The 19,037-nt window shown below is 37.8% G+C and overlaps 4 protein-coding genes across 14 annotated transcripts in view; 2 read left to right on the top strand and 2 right to left on the bottom strand.

The window, feature by feature from the left end:
• Positions 1–15,229, bottom strand: part of LOC143372791 (uncharacterized) — an 82,904-nt gene extending 67,675 nt beyond the window's left edge. For 6 of the 7 annotated variants that reach the window (XM_076819325.1, XM_076819329.1, XM_076819332.1 and 3 more), the window contains exon 1: positions 3,233–3,757. The gene's annotated coding sequence lies outside the window, so the exon portion shown is untranslated. Of the gene's footprint in view, positions 1–3,232; positions 3,758–15,079 lie in introns of those variants that run through there. The other variant, XM_076819326.1, reaches the window with a different exon arrangement.
• Pld (Phospholipase D) lies at positions 7,752–14,483 on the top strand. 2 transcript variants are annotated; one of them, XM_076819508.1, is made up of 15 exons: positions 7,752–8,120; positions 8,658–8,828; positions 8,949–9,309; positions 9,384–9,504; positions 9,572–9,995; positions 10,063–10,298; positions 11,099–11,366; positions 11,433–11,595; positions 11,679–11,936; positions 12,013–12,289; positions 12,355–12,575; positions 12,642–12,878; positions 12,947–13,187; positions 13,456–13,785; positions 13,853–14,483. In XM_076819508.1, the coding sequence occupies exons 2-15, from the start codon at positions 8,666–8,668 to the stop codon at positions 13,952–13,954; spliced, it is 3,402 nt and encodes a 1,133-aa protein (XP_076675623.1). In that variant the 5' UTR covers positions 7,752–8,120; positions 8,658–8,665; the 3' UTR covers positions 13,955–14,483. The 2 variants fall into 2 exon arrangements, with proteins under 2 accessions (XP_076675623.1, XP_076675622.1); XM_076819507.1 differs by having other exon boundaries at positions 7,753–8,120; positions 8,632–8,828.
• An 891-nt stretch (positions 15,230–16,120) lies between the features above and the next one.
• Srp9 (signal recognition particle 9) lies at positions 16,121–18,872 on the top strand. Its single transcript, XM_076819365.1, has 3 exons — positions 16,121–16,366; positions 18,441–18,509; positions 18,596–18,872. The coding sequence occupies exons 1-3, from the start codon at positions 16,295–16,297 to the stop codon at positions 18,689–18,691; spliced, it is 237 nt and encodes a 78-aa protein (XP_076675480.1). The 5' UTR covers positions 16,121–16,294; the 3' UTR covers positions 18,692–18,872.
• Positions 18,701–19,037, bottom strand: part of LOC143372794 (band 4.1-like protein 4) — a 125,625-nt gene continuing 125,288 nt past the window's right edge. For all 4 annotated transcript variants that reach the window (XM_076819344.1, XM_076819343.1, XM_076819345.1 and 1 more), the window contains one exon: positions 18,701–18,939. In XM_076819344.1, coding sequence (XP_076675459.1) covers positions 18,903–18,939 — 37 coding nt within the window. In that variant the 3' untranslated portion in view covers positions 18,701–18,902. The remainder of the gene's footprint in view (positions 18,940–19,037) is intronic.

Genomic DNA, 19,037 nt, shown 5'->3' with positions numbered 1-19,037 from the left:
GTTGGATGGTTCCAACTGAATCTTAAATTAAAATTAGGTACAGCCGAGCTGCTGATTGAATGAAGAAATTATTTAAGTAAAAATTGAACGACCCTAAAGATAATTAACTCCTTAGAATGTTCCATTGTATCGATGATTTTGAAAGGGAATATCAAATATGTTACTTTCAAAATGATTAATTCACTTAAAGTAAGACTCATTTTATAAATATCTCACTCACTATGGCTATCACACTACTTACAATATAACTAAAATTTGTAGGAATAATTTTGTGCATAATAAACAGTTGACGAGTAGTTTCAACTTATCAAATTAGGTAAATCACCTGATAAATTATGAATTTCCAAAATGGCAATGACTGGACTTGTTTTGCCTCATTTTTCCTTCATGATTAAATGCTCAGATTTTGTAGAACCTATCTACTTTCTAAGGATTATCAACGAAGACGGAATACTTGAAAGGTAACTGGGGAAAAATTGTGGAATACCTCATCTACAAAGCATCTTAGCTGATATAAAATTGCCAATAAAAAATCGGTTGCCAGGTGTGTAAGATTTGACAAACGGTGATCTAAAGAGATCGTCTCGCGCAAGCGGCGAGTCGTGATGATCGTGAGTTCTCTCGATCCTCTTTCCTTCCTCGGCACAAAGATAGACGTGTAGTGGAGGAAGATCAAGATCAACCACGGATCGACGACCGTACTCGAAATACCGTTAGACTCGATCGCTTTGCCTTACGATTCATTAACATCGCCCATTCAGGTTTTGCTTCTCCCGCTTCTACACCCAAACACCTCCACTTTTATCACATAATTTTCACAATCCCTATACTATTTTTTATCACAAATAATTCTTCACAAAGGACGTTCTATAATTAGTTGCACATGCGAACATAGAAGTTTTCCAAAAGTGAGATGAAAAAATCGATTTTATTCATAGGCGTCGTTTTCAATGAAATTGGTTTCAAAGACTCATAGAATGCACTTGTTTTGGTCCTACTAAGCGAGTTCCAGCACAAAGCGCTGTCTTCTTCGTTCCATATTTCTGAACATATGTTAAGTCATGAAATTGAGGTTCGCGTAAGTACGTTCATTTATAGTGCTTGACATTTACAGATATAAATTTAAAAATTCTTGAGAATGTTTTAGGCTGAATCCTTTATGACTGTCCAGGGACGTTCCAGTAGATTGTACAGCTGTTCCTATTAACTACAGACGACTTTCACTCCTCAAAATCAAGCACTGCTTCAATGTAACTCGATGGGTAAAAAATGGAGACCTATATTTGGAGTCATTCAATTGGAATTTAAGAAAGTCTACAGAACTAGAATAATTTCGAAAACGGTTCATACACAAGGATTTGGTTCTAATTATGAGTTACCTCCTTCGATTAGTCCTGGAATTATGGGGCATTCTATATTACCCTAATATATCTAGTACTACGGGGAAAAAGTCACTGTCATACACTCGCAATCGGTGAATAAAATCAGAAATCTACCGACTTTACGACTGAACTTACAAGGATAACGCACGGAACTTGTGTTAACAATTAAACTCGATCAGTGATAGCAAACGAAAAAGAAGCAGGCAGTCAGAAAAAGCAGCTTATCAACGATTAAACATCGTTCTTGTTGCCTAAAAAAGGTGAACTATTAATCCGTTCGTAACGTGTTACGATCGCCGAGCTAAAAACGGTCTTGGGAGCAGAGTGCCAGGAGTCGATCCCTTTCCACAATCGTTCGTGCCCACGAATCGGTTACGCGCGAATCGAAAGTAAATTCTCTTGGACTCTATATAGCCGCATGTATCAGGTTGTGCCCGCGATTGTGAAGCATATTCCGTACTAAACAAATCCGCGAATGTTTCACACTCGATAAGGTACGCGAGCTTTCTACGCTACGCGACCATTTAAAAATCCCTTTGACGTCAAATATCCGCATCAAATGTCAAACATTTCTTGAGCGACGATTTCATTTCTCTTATCTAACTTTGCCAGGCGGAGATTTTGCAACAAAGAGAATTTGATGTTAGGAAAAAATAGATCCTTACTTTAAGCTACTGGGAAACTAAAATAGAAGGTGCTACAAGCTTCTGCCTTTCTTCTACATTGTTCCTCTCTTCCTGAAGCATCCTTTGGAGCAAGTGCAATCAACACCTCAAGTCTCTTCGTCATATTGTTATCTTCCCTCCCGAAAGCAAACACTACCCTAGTTCGCAACAAGAATTTCCTTGCTGTGCGGATCTGCCTCAAGAAGAAAAAGAATATTACAGTAAAAGGGAGCTGAACACTGTCGCGTGTTATTCGGAACGCAACGAGTGTATCACGATTAGGGGAATAATTTTCAGCGTTATTGTCCGATTTAAGGTTCCGTGACGAGTTGTAATCGCTGCTAGGTAGCGGGCCACAGATTCCCGTCGCACCGACACAATCATTTCGGCACGGTCCGCTCCAGGTAACCGAGTTTTACGTAAGAAACGGCGGGAACATCTGGAAGTTTGCGCACGTGAAAGTGGACTACCGAGTTACAGGCAACGGTCAGTTAATTCCGCGGCCGCTCGGCTAATATTCTGCAACTCTGGCCGGTTCCCGTGGCGATCACGGAACCAGAGCTACGATTCCTGGCGGCTTTTTGCCAAGAACCATCGTACCGGCGAGCTTTTCCATCGTCGAGTTTCCCACCACGATTATTCCCGAGGAAATTGCGCGATCGATCGACGAGCAGTTAATTGATACATTCAAGGTTTTTTCGTTAATCGTTTTAGTTTCGCATTACAGTCACTGAATAGCGAAACGGAACAAAGTGTTCCGATATACCTAATTAAAGAGTCCTAGCATAAAACACTGTAAGCGCCCAAAATATAAATAAAAATTATCGGAAAATGTTCTACGTGCCAATAGTAATACTGTGGAACTTGATTTTGGGCGCTTACAGTGTTTTCCACAAAGACTCTTTAATTTCTGAACAAGAACAATGATCGCGCAACTGGTCTAAGAACTTTATTCGCATCCGCCAACCTCGAGACTCCTTTCCAGTGTTTAGGAGCAATTGGAACGAGCGCAAATAAAGAAAAATGGAACGCAATCTCGAGGTACATCTTGCCATCCGTTTGTTACCGTACACGACCTCGGCAGGATTGATTTCAATAGCCAAGTCCGCGGATTTTCTCATGGCGAGCACAAAAGAAAACCCTCGCCTCGTTCTATCGGCTCATCCGCGGTTGACTCACACTCACCTTGCGACTTCTTAGACCAGCCTTATCCAGTGGCTCATTTCAGTTCACCAGGGCGCACAGATCGTCGCGGACGCTTCCGGGTGGCCCTTATGCCGCGCACAGATCGAGATCACAGTGGTTCACGACACGCGGGGATGAAGTAATGGTACTTCGCGGCGGAGGAACCCGTGGCCCACGAACGGGGGAGAGTTTGCCGTAGGGGAGCACTGATCTGGGGAAACGTGGACGAGAGATCGTGGACTCGGATGATCGACCAGGATGGAACTCGCGAGATGGGACCGGTCGGTTAGCTAGGTCGGGCGGAGACGAGCGTCACGCATCTTCCCGACAGATACGAGAATTGCACCGGTGGAGCGCGCGTGTTCGGACCTTAGTCGGCGGAATGCTCGGAGACAAATGGAAGTCGATCGAACGACGGCCGTGTCAAAAAACCTGGGTGTAAATGGGGGAGAAAAAAAAGCGTTCGCCCGACCATTTTCCCTTTCGCCCGGCTCTACGGCTCGCCACCACCACCTCCACCACCGGCGTTGCTCTCTGCGTGGTAAACGGTGCCCCTACCCCGAGGACAGGTACACCTCGAGAGAGCCTCCCCTCCCACGGCAGCGTGTCGCCTCGTCCCTCTTACTGACTGATAGCCACTTTGATATGCGTGACTTCCCGTGAGCCGGGCTAACGTACGTATATAGCATTATACACACGGATATACGGTCGATTACCCGGGGATACATTTTGTGTATCGATGCGGGCCCCGCGGTGCCAGCGAAAATTGAAAGCCGCTGTCCTCACTCTTCGATCTCGGAGCCGGGCTCTTGAGTCTGTGTCCATCCGATGCCTGCGCTCCTTTTCTCTTTCTGCTAGGAAGGTGGTTTGTCCATACATCGCCCAAGCTTTGCACACGGTTGGGATTGAAAAGTATCCTTAGGGTCTCCGGCCTTGGGATCTTTTGAAAGTGCAGCGAAATTTCGAATGGTGCAATAATAGAGATTGGGATGAAGCTTTTACTGGGGGTTATGTTCCTTATGTTCCTTTGCCATCTTCTTGTTTTATAGTTGCATCTTCATATGATGTAATTAATGCAGGTATTTATATAAAAGTTTATGGTGCTTACGAAGAATGTCACATTTAGGCGGGCCAAATTGTGGTTTTAATGCGTGGTACGAACATTCCCACGTAGCTCGAAATAACGAGGCAATCGCGGTTCTGGTCAATTAGGGGGAATAAAGCAAATGCCAAGGACGAATGAAATATCGTGCATTTAATATCGGAATATTTTGACCGAATGCCAGATTTATATACAACATGACAGTTTCTTTTGCGATATGTGATACATAGCAGAGGGTTGAAGTCAATGAAGTAGATGTCTTTCAAATTACGAAATTGAGGGGCTCAGTGGAAAACAAACACATGCCACATATGCATAAATTTCGTTTCTTAAGGATCCATAATTTTTTTTTTAAGAAGAATTATACATATTTTTGAAAACTTTTTATTGTATAGAAATCTATGAACATTACACTATAAACTGTGATATTTCGAATAATATATGAAAACAACAAACATGAATATTTTTAGGTAAAAAAATCATGAAACGGTGGCATATGCCTGTTTTCCACTGGGCCCCTCAATTGTGGGCTGACCAAACTGTTGGTAAATGCCATAAAATAAATGAATCCCTATAAAAATTAAAGCTACATGACGCTACTAATGAACCTACCATGAATAAGGTAGGTCTCTGATTCTAATGAAGAGTACTAGACAGCCGTTTTTGTCGAAAATGAAGCACTTCATTCTCAATTAATGACAAAGAAATAAATTGAAGCTGAGGCTTGTCCTTTAACACAAAGTTTATTAACATCATAAGCTTTAAAAAAAACATGTTTATTTAGTCAAAAATATGCATTATACATGACGCTACAGGTGGATCAGTAAAGGGGATTTTTAAAAAAGTTTCTTTTGTTTCGTAGCGATTTTGACGAAACGAAACGAAACAGATAAACAACTAAAATTCTTATTTTAACAATATGATAGCGACATTTTAAATACATTGCAAACGATACACAAAAAATTCAAATCTACAACACTAGTAATTTAGAATTCAATGAGACAGAAAGAAAATTGAGACAGAAAACACGTCACCAAATTTCAAATATTTGCATACAAGTCTAATGTGGCTCTAGAATCTAGAACTTCAGCTGACGCAATCACGGTGAGATCTAGAATGTAATCTAATTTCTAAACGGTCCTGATTCATATGGGTCTGATGTATCTTAATTGGGACATAGATGACACGGGCAGATAATACGTGTCGCAACGAGGTAAATTCTTTTTTAATTTTCTAATCAACTCATAGATACACATCAGGTACAATATCGAAACACAGTGTCTATTTTTGAAACTTCAACTTGATCATAGATTCTCCCCCGAACCCCTGTAATCTATATGTTCAAGTCTTCGAATTTAAATAAACTGCTCCTTATCAAACTACAATTGTATAAAACTTGTATAAATGTGAGAAATTTACAAAGTAAACGGAGAGAATCGTGAGCGTGCCTAACAAGGGCACACCGCCAACCCGGACTCACCGATTAGAACGCAATATTATGGGTTTTTAAAGTGATTCAAAACAAGAACAACGGTGCCTTTCATCGGGGCCCTATCGCCCTTTAAGGAGGTGAAAACTAACCTCAAAGTCAAATTGGCACTTCCACTTTTTCGCGTATAACTCTCAAACTACAACGGACAGAAACAAATGTTTCAGACAAAAGTTTAACGGTGCAATAAGCGCTACAAACTTGCGTTAACAAAATTTTGAAAAGAGTTTTTTTCGTCAGTTATATATTTTTTTTTAACTCTTTCCAAAATTTTGTTAACGGAAGTTTGTAGCGCTTATTGCACCATTAAACTTTTGTTTGAAACATTTTTTTCTATCTGTTGTACTTTGAGAGTTATACGCGAAAAAGTGGAAGTGTCAATTTGACTTTGAGGTTAGTTTTCGCCCCCTTAAAGGGCGATAGGGCCCAAATGAAACACACCGTTGTTCTTGTTTTGAGTCGCTCCAAAACCCACAAAGTTGCGTTCCCTTGTAAGTCTGCAATACGAAGAAGAAACAAAAGACTGTTTTGTTCTTAAATGAATGTTCCATTACGTGCACATTACGCAGCTTTCCCTTGACATTCTAATCCAGGAACAAAATCGATGCTTTGTGTGCCAATTCGAAAGTGGATCACAAAACCGAACATTTGCCGTCTAATAATCGACCGGTTTGCTCGTTTCCTGTCTATACTCCGTAATATAAAGAAAAATCGTTCTCGAATTGCGAACGCAACGTTTCACGTGCTCGTGGTACTAGCACAGAACGAGGTTACACGATTTCGAACCCTTTGTAAAGCGTTCCACTTTTCCCTGCGCCTGATATCGACGCCACGCATAGAGTAGACACGATTGTTATTAAAGTAACAATAAGAGCTCTCTTACACTCTTAATTTCATCAATTTCAATTCCATTCGATTTAAGTGGAAGCAACATAATTTTTCTCACTTAAAACGAAGTACTCAACGTTGAGAAGCTCTGATAAGAAATCATTTCGTAGAACAAAAATTAACGGGAGAAATCTGTGGGGAATCGTGATTCCGAATTAACGATTGCTGCAGACTATTCGTGTCTGCACAATCCGGCATGTTTGTTAACAACGTAGATAATTGGGACGCAATTATTTTTATCGTGCCACTTTCTTTTTTGCAAAAATATATTTTAATGAATTTTAATATTTTCCTTGGAATTCGCGAAGAAGAAAAACGCTCGAAATGAATTGTATAAACGAATCTTTTATGATTGCAAACGAAATCGTTGAAATTGAAAAAGTACTGCATATTTCGTGTTGGTACGTGTATCTAGAATAATCACTTTCATTCGACATTTAGTCAGCGATAAGATACCACTGATACCGGTGTACATGAATCTTCAAGCAGTTTTAAGCGATATAAATATTAACAGTCGTTCAGAAGTGCACGAAAGAAAAAGTGGACTTTTTGCAGGCTTTCAAATTGTCCTTTCGATTTCATTTTAAATAAACCCTGCATACGTTTTGCATATTTTATTACACTTGTATAAAATTCATAGCTCAATCAGTATGCACGTATAAAGAAAGTGAGAAGGCAATTGAGACGTGATATATGCTAGAAACTTTTCTGCAATTATGCAACATAACCATGAATAACCGAGTCCCGTGATTAGTTCCTCTTTGTGTTATTTATTCACAAGTACTTGCACACACGAATGGATCGAAGACCCAAGAGTTAAATGCATTAAAGGAGAATTTTTTAACGATTAAAAGTACCTAATTGTCAAAAGTAAAATATTCGTAGACGAGAAGAAAGTCGAATGAAAGTTCTTGCTTGGTTAGCGTTACAGGATTCCTACAACTATCGGTAAAACAGAGTGATCGCGCCTAGATCATTGTAATGAGCATAAAGAACAACAAAAACATAGGAGAGAAAGTTTTATAGATCAATAATGAATGGAAAATATACCATTGAAGTTTAGAAATATAATTATTGTAATTTTGTGTTAACATTACGCACGTAGGAATAGAGCGTGTCTACTATACCGATAGGATGTACATTCTTAGATCACTATGATCTATGAAAATACGTATCGAGTTTATACTAAGTATGTGGTGACGTGAAGTGTCATATATAATGAACATCGATCACACCGCGCGTGTAATCAATTCCGCCAATTTCCTACGATAATGGAATTATCGGAGAAGCTTATATACTAAATCGATATCATATAAGATTCATTATCTCAAAAACTGCTTATGGAACGAAGTACTTTATATTTACCATCCCACTACTGTGACATGTGCTATTTAAAATATAAATAACCCGTATCCTTTTACGATATCATACAATTATTAAAATGATGCCCATTTTTCTTTCGCGGAAGAATCGCGATAGAAACGTTGGCAGCATCTGTCACTGTGATCTTCATTTACATGCTAAATATCATAGATCTCGAAAAACCTCCGCAAGAAATTCATTCTCATTGCGGTAAATTACACTTAACTAGATTTATAGCCAACATTCCAGACCCCTCCCCGTGCGTCAGATTTTCTTCTGAGTCAAGAAAATCCAAGACTTCTGTGTCATAATACGTCCTTTGTTCAATCAATTGTGTTCCACCTGTGTACTAATGAAATATACCTATGTCTCTAAACTGTTCCCTATGTCTTTTCATTTCCCTCGATCAGCTCCTTACATTTCCTAATCCACCTCAGAATTCTCTGCATAAGTTCTTCGCATCAGTGACCACTTAATGGAACCAATTGTGTGGAAGAGAGTGTTAAGGTGTCGGTATCTTACACACCTCAAGGATTCAACTTAACTACACGCGTTTAGTATACATTTTCGGTCTTGTAATATAGTAGGAATAATGTCTGGCAACATGTCAAGCGAAGAGAGAACTGCAGATCGTTCTATTTCTCAAGACCCGGAGTTCGACGATGCGCTATGCGTACCGGAATCGTTGGAAATCACGCTTAGCGAAAACGATGGCAGTGCGGGTGCGCAAAACACAGAAGACACTGATACCGCAGGTAGGTTGTTTCTAATCATTCGTCCTGTCCCCGATGTCTGTTACACGCACTAACTGACTCGCCACTCTGAGTATCTTAATAAACTGTACTTGTGTGTTGTCTTCTTTTGTTAATCATTAGAGCACCTTGACGCGATTCCTTTCTCCGCCATACATGACTTACCGATGAAATTCAAAAGTCAGAACCGTAATATATTTATTCCTGGCAAGGAGGTGCATGTGAAGATCATAGATAACGAGCGTAGCGTAACAACACATCCTTTGAACCCGAATCTGTACACGATAGAATTTAGACACGGTCCGTTTACGTGGACCATTAAGAAACGGTACAAGCACATTCAGAATTTGCACAATCAATTGAAAATATACCGTACTAGCTTAGATATACCTTTCCCATCCAAAAGTCACAAAGAGAGGAGGCACAGTTTGAAAAGCTTAGGAGGCGCGAAGGAAAGAAAAGGTCGCTCTGGTGCTCTGCCAAGGTATGCTCATACGCTCGTTCGTAAGAAGCATTTTCCCCGTGGATGAGAAGAATAAAGCGAATAATATTTATCAGGTTTCCAAATAAGCCCGACGTTCTAGTGCCTTACGAGCAGCTGGAATTTAGGAAGAAAGTATTAGAAGACTACTTCTTTAATTTATTGCAAATTAAACTTTATTTGCTTCATCCTGAAACTGTAAGTCGATGGATTATCAGTAGCTAACAAGCATAACACCTATAAACATGTGTGGAATACTTTTCAGATCAATTTTTTAGAGATCTCGCATTTATCGTTCATAGCAGATTTGGGAATGAAGGGCAAAGAAGGAATGATTTTGAAACGAACTGGATCGGGTGCCAAAAGTAGATGTAACTTTTGCGGTCTGCTCGAGGGCGTGTGTTGTATTAAATGCAATAATTTTTGTACATATCTGTGTGGGAAATGGCATTCTCGACATCTTGTTGTTAAGGATACGTTTATCGTCTATATTAGGCCTAAAGATGGTAGCATTAAATCAGTAATTTTAATGGATAATGGTTTTGGAATTAGTTTCGGAATGTATACAACAGGTTTAAGAAACGGTATGCAAATAGTGAATCTTAGTAGGCACATAGTAATCAAGTGTTGGACAAGACGAAAAGCCAAAGAATGGATGGAATTTATTCAAGAAGTTAGTAACAAAGAAGGTAAGTTATTGGAGTAGTAGAAAATCTAACATTTTAGAATTTAAGCAACTCAATTGTATCACTCCAGGTCGAGACTTTATACAATCAAATCTACACAATTCGTTCGCACCTTATCGTTCATCTATACCAGCCACTTGGTTTGTCGATGGATCAAGTTACATGTCCGCCGTCGCAGATGCCTTAGAAAATGCTAAGGAAGAAATTTTTATTGCAGACTGGTGGTTATCACCTGAGATTTATATGAAAAGGCCAGCAATTAATAGCGATTATTGGCGACTGGATAAGATCTTACAAAGAAAAGCTGTAAGTATAAAGGATTGCTTTTTATAACTCTCATTCAACCGAGCTATTGTATCAGGACTTGTTATATCCATTAAGGGGGTAGGTTACCCTCAACAGCCCAAAATCAGGCCCTTCTTCAAACGCACATTCTGAAGTAATAAATGAATATAGAGATAATTCTTGTTTTACTTTTCCAGCGTCACTTTGTTGGCTTCAATGCGCAAAAAGAAAATTTTAAATATATTTATAGGAAAATAAGTTGTAAATATAAATGTGAGAGCGTGTACGCGATGCACCGTTTGCTGGTGAACACGATTCCGGACAGGTGAATTACCTAAAACACAAAGTAAAGGCATTTTTATAATCTGTAAGACAGTATCTATCTTGTGCAGGAAGCAAAATTTTGTTAAACAAATTAATACAATTTTTATGTTGATGTTTCTGATTTTTTCCTTTTTTGTAGGAAAAATATTTTTTATCTTTTTTTTTTTAAATTTATATTGAAAATGTGCTCCCAATACATGGAGGGGAATAGTTTCCTGCAACTCCCTGTAATTTTTCATTCAATCGTTCGAGCAGTTTTCGAGATTTTATGTTCACCGTTTTGGAAAACGTAGTTTCTGGGAAATCGCGTTTAAAGTTGGACATCGTTATCCTTCATTTTTCAGAATTTCGGGGCCCGGTTGCGCTTAAAATACGTAGAAAAGATGTAGCTAGCGGAATATGCAAACATCCTTAAAACCAATTTTCTAAAATTTTGAGGGTAACCCACCCCCTTAAGATTTATAATACTTCTTTAGAGTAATGAGTTTTTTATTTAGTTAGATGGGGTAAAGGTGTTTGTAATGATCTATAAGGAAGTAGAAGTCGCGCTAGGCATAAACAGTTACTACAGTAAACAACGTCTTGTCGAGAAATGTCCAGAGAATATAAAAGTACTGCGTCACCCAGATCATGCTAGAGTGGGTGTGCTTCTTTGGGCGCATCATGAAAAAATTGTAGTTGTTGATCAAAGCATTGCATTTGTCGGTGGCATTGATTTATGCTATGGCCGATGGGATAATAACGAACACAGATTAATCGATTTAGGTAAATGAAATTATACAGTTGCAGTTTTAATCGCCACTGAATTAATTACATTCCCTTTAATCGTAGGTTCGACTCATCACTCTAGCATTTATATCCCATCCAAAGGTAAATTCACTAATACCAGCAGTAAAAAGATACAGTGTACTAACGCACAGAAGCACGTCTTACTACCATTAGCTATTGCAACCAATACAATCGTAATGGCTACAACAAAATCTATACCTGCGCTGTAAGTCTTTTATATTAATATTCTTCGTGAATTGCGGCGAGAGAAAGTGGATTGAAATTGGACAAATAAATTTACTTGTTAAGGCATATGGGAAGAAACAAAGCAATAACGCCACTAACATTACCACAATTAAGCCCCGAGGATTTACTGTTAATGCAGACACCGGAAGATATCGATACCATGAAATGTAATACACCAAATTCAGAACGGAAAAATCTATTCAATATGGCAAAAGATACTGTGGGCAAAGTCAGGCAAAACATAAAATTAAAAAGGCAGGAACTGATCAACATGGTGTATAATCCAAACGAAGGAAGTAGCGATGAAGATGATGCAGATAGGTAAACATGTTTCTGGCTAAAAAATGTGATACTTCAAATTTTATATGTTGCTAAGAAGTTATTGAAACATTTTCAGTGGTACGATGTTAACTCCAATTGAAACTTGCGAGCCAATGATATATAACGGAGAAGAAGAGTCTACAGAGTATTTAGGTGCAGCTAAACTATGGCTTGGAAAAGACTACACGAATTTTATTGTTAAAGATTTCAACGATCTCGAAAAACCCTATCAAGATTTAGTAGATAGAGGCACAACTCCCAGAATGCCATGGCACGATATGGGAGTTATGGTGCAAGGCGCATCAGCTAGGGATATTGCTCGACACTTTATTCAGCGTTGGAATGCAATCAAGGTAAAGGTTTACAAGCTTTCGATAATTTAATCGCAGAATAACATGCGCATAATTTCTGCTTATAGATGGAAAAGGCAAAATTGAACCCAAGCTATCCATTTTTACTTCCAAAATCGTACAACGATTGCAGAAGCTACGCGCCATTTATTGAAAAGGATGCTTTGCACAATGTCGATTGTCAAGTGCTGCGATCAGTTAGCTCTTGGTCTGCTGGTTTCCTCGATTCCGAAACAATAGAGCGAAGTATACAGGAGGCTTATATAAACGCTATCAGTAAAGCTGAGAGGTAAAGTTAACTTTTACAGGTAGCTGCTGTGCACTTTAAAGGCTTACTCCTCAAATTCCCTTTTAGATACATATACATAGAGAATCAATTCTTTATAACACTTGCATCTGTGGAACGAACTGCTGTGAGAAACCGCATAGGAGAAACTCTATTGAAACGAATCATAAGAGCCCACAGGGAAGGCGCAGTGTTCAGGGTATTTGTTGTAATGCCATTACTACCAGGTTTCGAAGGGGAAGTCGGAGGACCAAGTGGTACAGCCTTACGTGCTATAACTCATTGGAATTATGCTTCGATATCGCGGTAAATATAGCATGTGAAACCAGCTTGAAATTAAACTTTACGTATTATATTTCTTCATTTACAAATAGGGGCAAAGATGCTATTCTGAACAGACTTATCGAAGCAGGAATAGAAGACCCTAGGGAGTACATTACATTCCACGGTTTAAGGCAACACGCAATGTTAAATGGTACATTGGTGACGGAACTAATTTATGTCCACAGCAAGCTATTAATCGTAGATGACAATACGGTCATTTGTGGCTCAGCTAATATTAATGACAGAAGTATGGTAGCGACAAGAGACAGTGAGATTGCAGTAATAATTCATGTATGTACTATTGACCCCGGTCATGAATTTATCCCTTTTGCTGTGTATCTAAATTTCCGACCGACTCTTGAAAAGTGTTAATTTTACATCGATAAAAAAAGTTTCTAATTTTCAACTTTTTTTGCATTTTACATGTTTATCACAGTACAAGAGAATACATTTTTTTTAATGCGTGAACTATAGTCGAAATCCGCATCGAACGGGTGAACCTTATCCTTTACGAGCTACATATAAACTTGACCTATTTCATATCGCTGCATGATTGCAGGATCGAGAGTTCGATGACGGAAGAATGAACGACATACCGTTCCCTTGCGGTAAATTTGCGGGATCATTACGGAAGCAACTAATTTCGGAACATTTAGGGCTACTCAAGACGAATGAAGAAATAGATGTCACGGATCTAATTAGGAAGTCGTTCTATAGAGACGTGTGGTGCGCTAGAAGCAATCAGAATACGGAAATATATGAACAAGTATTTCACTGCATTCCCACGGATAAAGTGGTCAATTTTTCCATGTTAAAACAGTACCAAGATGAGGAATCACTTTGTTCGTCGAACCCCCATTTAGCTCAAGAAATGGTTGAGAAAATTAAGGTACAAATAATCGGAAGAATTATGATAAGTATTACTTTTGCGAAATTTCTAGCTTTCTTACTTTTAGGGTCATTTGGTAAATATGCCAATAAACTTTCTGTGCAATGAGGATCTGAAACCTGCTGCTGGCACAGTAGAGGGCATGATGCCGACCGCATTGTGGACGTAGATATTGCAAAACTGGATAACACTATAAATGCTATTTTCATCAGTATTTTTACTATTTCTTATTGACTATAAACGATTTTAAATGTTTCAATAACCGAGAGTACAAAAAATCATATTATATATATTTTATCTTGTGTTTTAAAAAAATACAAATACGATGTACTTGTTAGAGAACACGGCTGCTACAAACTATTTTTACACGATTACAGAGCATTTAACTCTAACTTACTAATGATGCTAATGGTGCTGACACAAACGTAGAGCGTTGAAATGCCAATTTTACTTGAACATTCCATAAAGTCTACCTCTTAAAAAAGATGATGTTCGTATTAACATAGTAACTAATTTAAGAAACTTAATTTTACTTGTTTCTTTTATAGAATTGTTTTTAATCGGTGTTCAAGCATCTTTTGTAACAGATGAAAGCGCTTGCGACAATATTTAACGAGATGCCTTTTGTATCGTGAATTTTATTTTGTAATACTATTTATTTGCAAAGATGCACGCAATAAAACCAATGCTTAAAAATATATATCATTAGTTAGTTTTTTATTTCTTCAATCTCTAAATGCCTAAATTCAATATTAAAAATATACAGCGCACTAAGCATAGTTTGCTCTAATTAAAGTACTTGACTACAATTGCGCTTAAAATTGTATTTTTTATTTATTTGCATGTATATTGTAATATTTGAATTAACAATAAATAAAAAGGACTCTAAGAATGGTGAAAAAGGTGCCACTGAGTGCATTCGGTAAACCGACAAACCCTAATCTATAATATAGTAGGAATCTACAGTACCACGCGAATTTGCAGATTAATTTTCTCATAACCGTACATTCGGTTTGCCCACAACGCCTGCGCCCATGACCGCAAGAATTTTCCGTTCCACTTGTTTATGAGCTGTTGTGAGCGTTGCGGGCGAAAAGTCTAGTGGAACGGGGTTCGTAATCGCCTGGGCCCCGGGGTGCGTTCAATCCATGAAGTAAGACCGTGGTCGCCAGTGGCCGCTATGTGGAACGAAAACCTCGGGCGATTTGGGCTTAAGTGGACCGCACTCATTACTGCGTCATAATTTTGAGACCGAACGAATAACTTTATACGCTAAAATTATATTAAATCTTACCTGAATTCCTGTTATTTCTTCATAAACTCGGAGCCGGAAAATAGCCCCACAACAATTTCTTCTTCCGAAGTATTCCATGTTGATTAATTGCAGCACTAATCACTTAACGCACTTTTCGACGTACAAATCACACGAGCTATTAAATTCAAACTATTCGCTTTCTGCGCACAATCATGCGCACAATCATGCACACAAATCTGCGCACATACACAACATGGCGCACGATCCAAGCGGTAGAAAAATTAACGCATTTTTATAAATTCAGTTTAATAATTGCGCGATATTGAAGCAGAGAGGACATTATAAAAAAATATTCGAATTTGTAATACTACTACTGTATTTTTCACAAAATTAGAAAAAAATGTACTCATTATTGCCGAGTACTGTCGGTAAACTGAGGTTGAATAATTATTATTATTATCGAGTTTTGTTATATATAAAGCTCTACTTATGTTGAAATGTTGACATTCAAATTAGAGATCATTACTTTTCAAAAGAAACCGGCGTAAAAGTGACTCTCAAGCACGGAAATGTTTGAGCACCGCAGGAAGAGTCCTACTGCGGCGCAAGGTCAAACTAACTGAACCCAAACACTTCGCGATTTCGGTATTCCTACTCCTACCATGGTGACAAGGAAACATTTCCAATCCGACAGTTCTGATTTCTATGAAACGTCGTATAAATATAGAGGGTGTTGGAGTATCCAAGGAGAAATTTTTTTTCTGCTGAAATTCACTTTGAGGGGATGAAATCAGCCCTTAAGGTTATCGCGTTTTTTCATTTTCTTCATATATGTGAATTCAGTGAAATCAGAATACAAACGTCCAAATTACCGTCTCCCATAACTTCACAAACTAAGTTAGTAACTCATTTCAATAATATGCTGAAATATTTCATACAAAGTTATAAGCCTATATTAAACCCGCGAACGTTTGAACTTGGAAGTCTTGTTTCATGGTGTTTAGCGTAATAACGAACTTGTAAGAAATTCTTGTTACTGGTAGCCCTCTAGTGATGAATTTGAGCAATGCTCATGAAGTTTCGCAATCCTTGCGCCAGGTTCCAGCAGAGCAGTTGCTTCGCTTCCAACACGACTTCTGTTTTGATAAATACCATCATTTCTGGCAATGCGTTGAACAAGCTTGTAGTTTTATAATAAAAAGACTGCTGTCATATAAATTTGCCTGTACTATTTTTTTTTAATTAGTGAGTAAAATGACATATTTAAGTTCGTGGGAAGAGTTCGAAAAGGGTGCAGAGAGGTTATACCTTCAGAATCCAATGAAGGTGAGTTTTAATTCATTTTATATTAATTTTTCTATAATTCCAACGAATAAATGTGGGACGCCTTCCGTGGCTTACAATAATTTTATTAGATTAACATATTTCATTCAATAATTTAAAACAATTTACTACATTATATGGGTTGACTGATGCTTCAACGTGACACGTCATTTCTTCGAAGTAAACAAAATATTTTATTTCAACTAATTTTACAAACGAGAAAGTAATGTTGAATTATACACGTGTACAATTGTAATTAATGACATTTTGGGATTTTATCGGATCTGTATGTCTCCTGTTAATTTTAACCAAGAAATGCTGTAGCCAGTTTAGCGGTGACACCAGCGAACTTGATACCCCGTTTATAAAGCGGAATATGTATGAACTGCTTCAGCAAAAAATAGATGGAAGGTTACTTTAAATATTGAATACGCTACAATCAAAAGAGTCGTTCTGTATTGCCGGTGGAGTATTATTTATTAACTCTTGACAGCGAGGCATCGGAAGCGCCATCTCAAGTCTTCCAGCTTATTTCACATGTGCCTGGTGGGAAATAATTGTCCAAATTTTCTTCTTTTCTGCATCTTTATTTATTATAAACTGAAAAAGTATGAATATGTTCTGCAAATAAGATCATTTTATTTGCTATAGTGCCAAAAAATCATTTATATAGATGAAATCTGGTGAAATCTACGTTGCAGTTGGCAGTGAATTCAAATGCCCTTAGAGTGCACGTGTGGGTCAATACCTTCTGTGCTATCGTAACGTGAAAACACGCCAATGCGTGGCAACGGATGGAAAATTTGGAGCGTGAAAACTGGCCAGTGCCAGGGGAGGGATGGGAATATTTTGATGTAAGAGCAGGCATACGCCAGGATATGAAAGGAAACAGTCTGATCGAAAATTGCCAATTAATAGCTTATTTTCATGCTGCTTTCGGTCGTACTTTTCGCCGCTAGATGGCTATAGCGTTTCTTGGTCCTGTGGGGTTTCGTGTTTGAATGTGGTATGCCTGTTTGCGCGCGACTTTGTAATTTATCGAATGAATGAAGTGTGTTATTAATGTTTTATAATTAATTGTTCTTCTGTTTTAAATATTTATTAGTTGCTAAGGCTTTGTTACATTCTCTGTACAATGCATAATATATTCTGTTTTCTGACCTAAAAGACGCGTTCTAGAATTCTTCCATTAATCACGTACTCTTTCTAATCGGATATCCCCTACAGTTCATAAACTAAACGAATTTGAGATAGCAGCGTAGAATTCTAAATAAATATTTAAACGACCCTGTGGTTGAAAATGTATGTATAATAATGTACATAAGCAATAGCAAATAAATAAAGGAATTATTACTAATCTGAGGTCCTGAGTCTTTTGCCGGGGCTCTACAAATCATTTTGCACCTATTTCAATAACAAAATTGTCCGGAATAGCGTTTCGAAATTTTGTTCAGTTCGTGAACACTAAAGCGTCGTCGGTAAAAAATGCAGAAATGTGTTAGATTTCTTCATTGCCGATCTGGTTAATTTTTAATTCCTGCATTGAATATTGAGAATATAGTTGAGTTTTCGTTTTCGTTAGTTACGTTTGCTTTTTGTATCTTCAACAGTTTTTGGACACTCTCAAAATGAATGTAATTCCGTCATTTTTAAACATAACAAATTAGTTATATTAACATCGGAATGATTGCTTAATGAATTGTAATACCTCGGTAAGCGATTTTTATTATCTTCAAAATGCAAAAAAAAAGTAATAAATATACAAATTTTTATAACTTACCGCGCGTCAAATAGCGTCGATTCGCAGCCTTCAACAATGAAGGGATGATAGCGCGTCTTGGTCCATAAATTAATGAAGATTCTTGCGTTTATGCATGGAAGGAATCATTCAAACTATTTGATACTTAAAATTTAAGCGTGTTAGGATACAAAGTAATGACACTTGATACTGTATAAAGTTTTCATTTATTTCGATATTAGTTTACAGTTATGATGATTAAGATTTACATATACAGGCATTATATTCATAAATAGGTTCGTAAATATAAGTTTATAATTTATTGTTTCCTTGTTTCAGGCTCGGTACACAATGAAATATTGCCATAGTAAAGGTGTTCTATGTCTAAAGCTTACAGATAATCGAACGGTAAGTGCCACCCTTAAAGCGACTCACCTCGTACTTACTAAACACGTATTTAAATACTACAATCGTATGCTTTTTTTTTGTCATAGTGCCTGCAGTACAAGACAGAGATAGCGCAGGACCTGAAGAAGATGGAAAAGTTCATAGGGAACCTGATGAGGCACATGGCGTCTAAAGAGAGCTAAACGAAGGACTAGATAAGATTAGGGACATCTCTTTGTTTTTAAATAAGAAATGAAATTGCTGCGCATTTAATTCATCGTTTATGTTTCATTTTATAATATTCTCAGTGACTGATGGGATTATAGATATTTAATTTGAATGAGGTATAAAAACGTTCTTAAATATACAATATGTGCATAAATGTCCATTTTGTATTTATTTAAAGCTTCACGCTCATTTCGGGCGGTGCCGTTGCCTCCTTGTTAAAGTTCTGGAACAATGCAAAGCAGAATATATTGTCACGAAGACACGCGTGTGTTCGAAGGAAAATCAATTTCTCAGATAAAACGTAGAAACACAAGAGCCTAG

This window comes from Andrena cerasifolii, chromosome 9 (genome assembly GCF_050908995.1).
Source record: "Andrena cerasifolii isolate SP2316 chromosome 9, iyAndCera1_principal, whole genome shotgun sequence".
NCBI lineage: Eukaryota > Metazoa > Arthropoda > Insecta > Hymenoptera > Andrenidae > Andrena > Andrena cerasifolii.
This window is presented reverse-complemented; position numbering and strand designations above follow the sequence as displayed.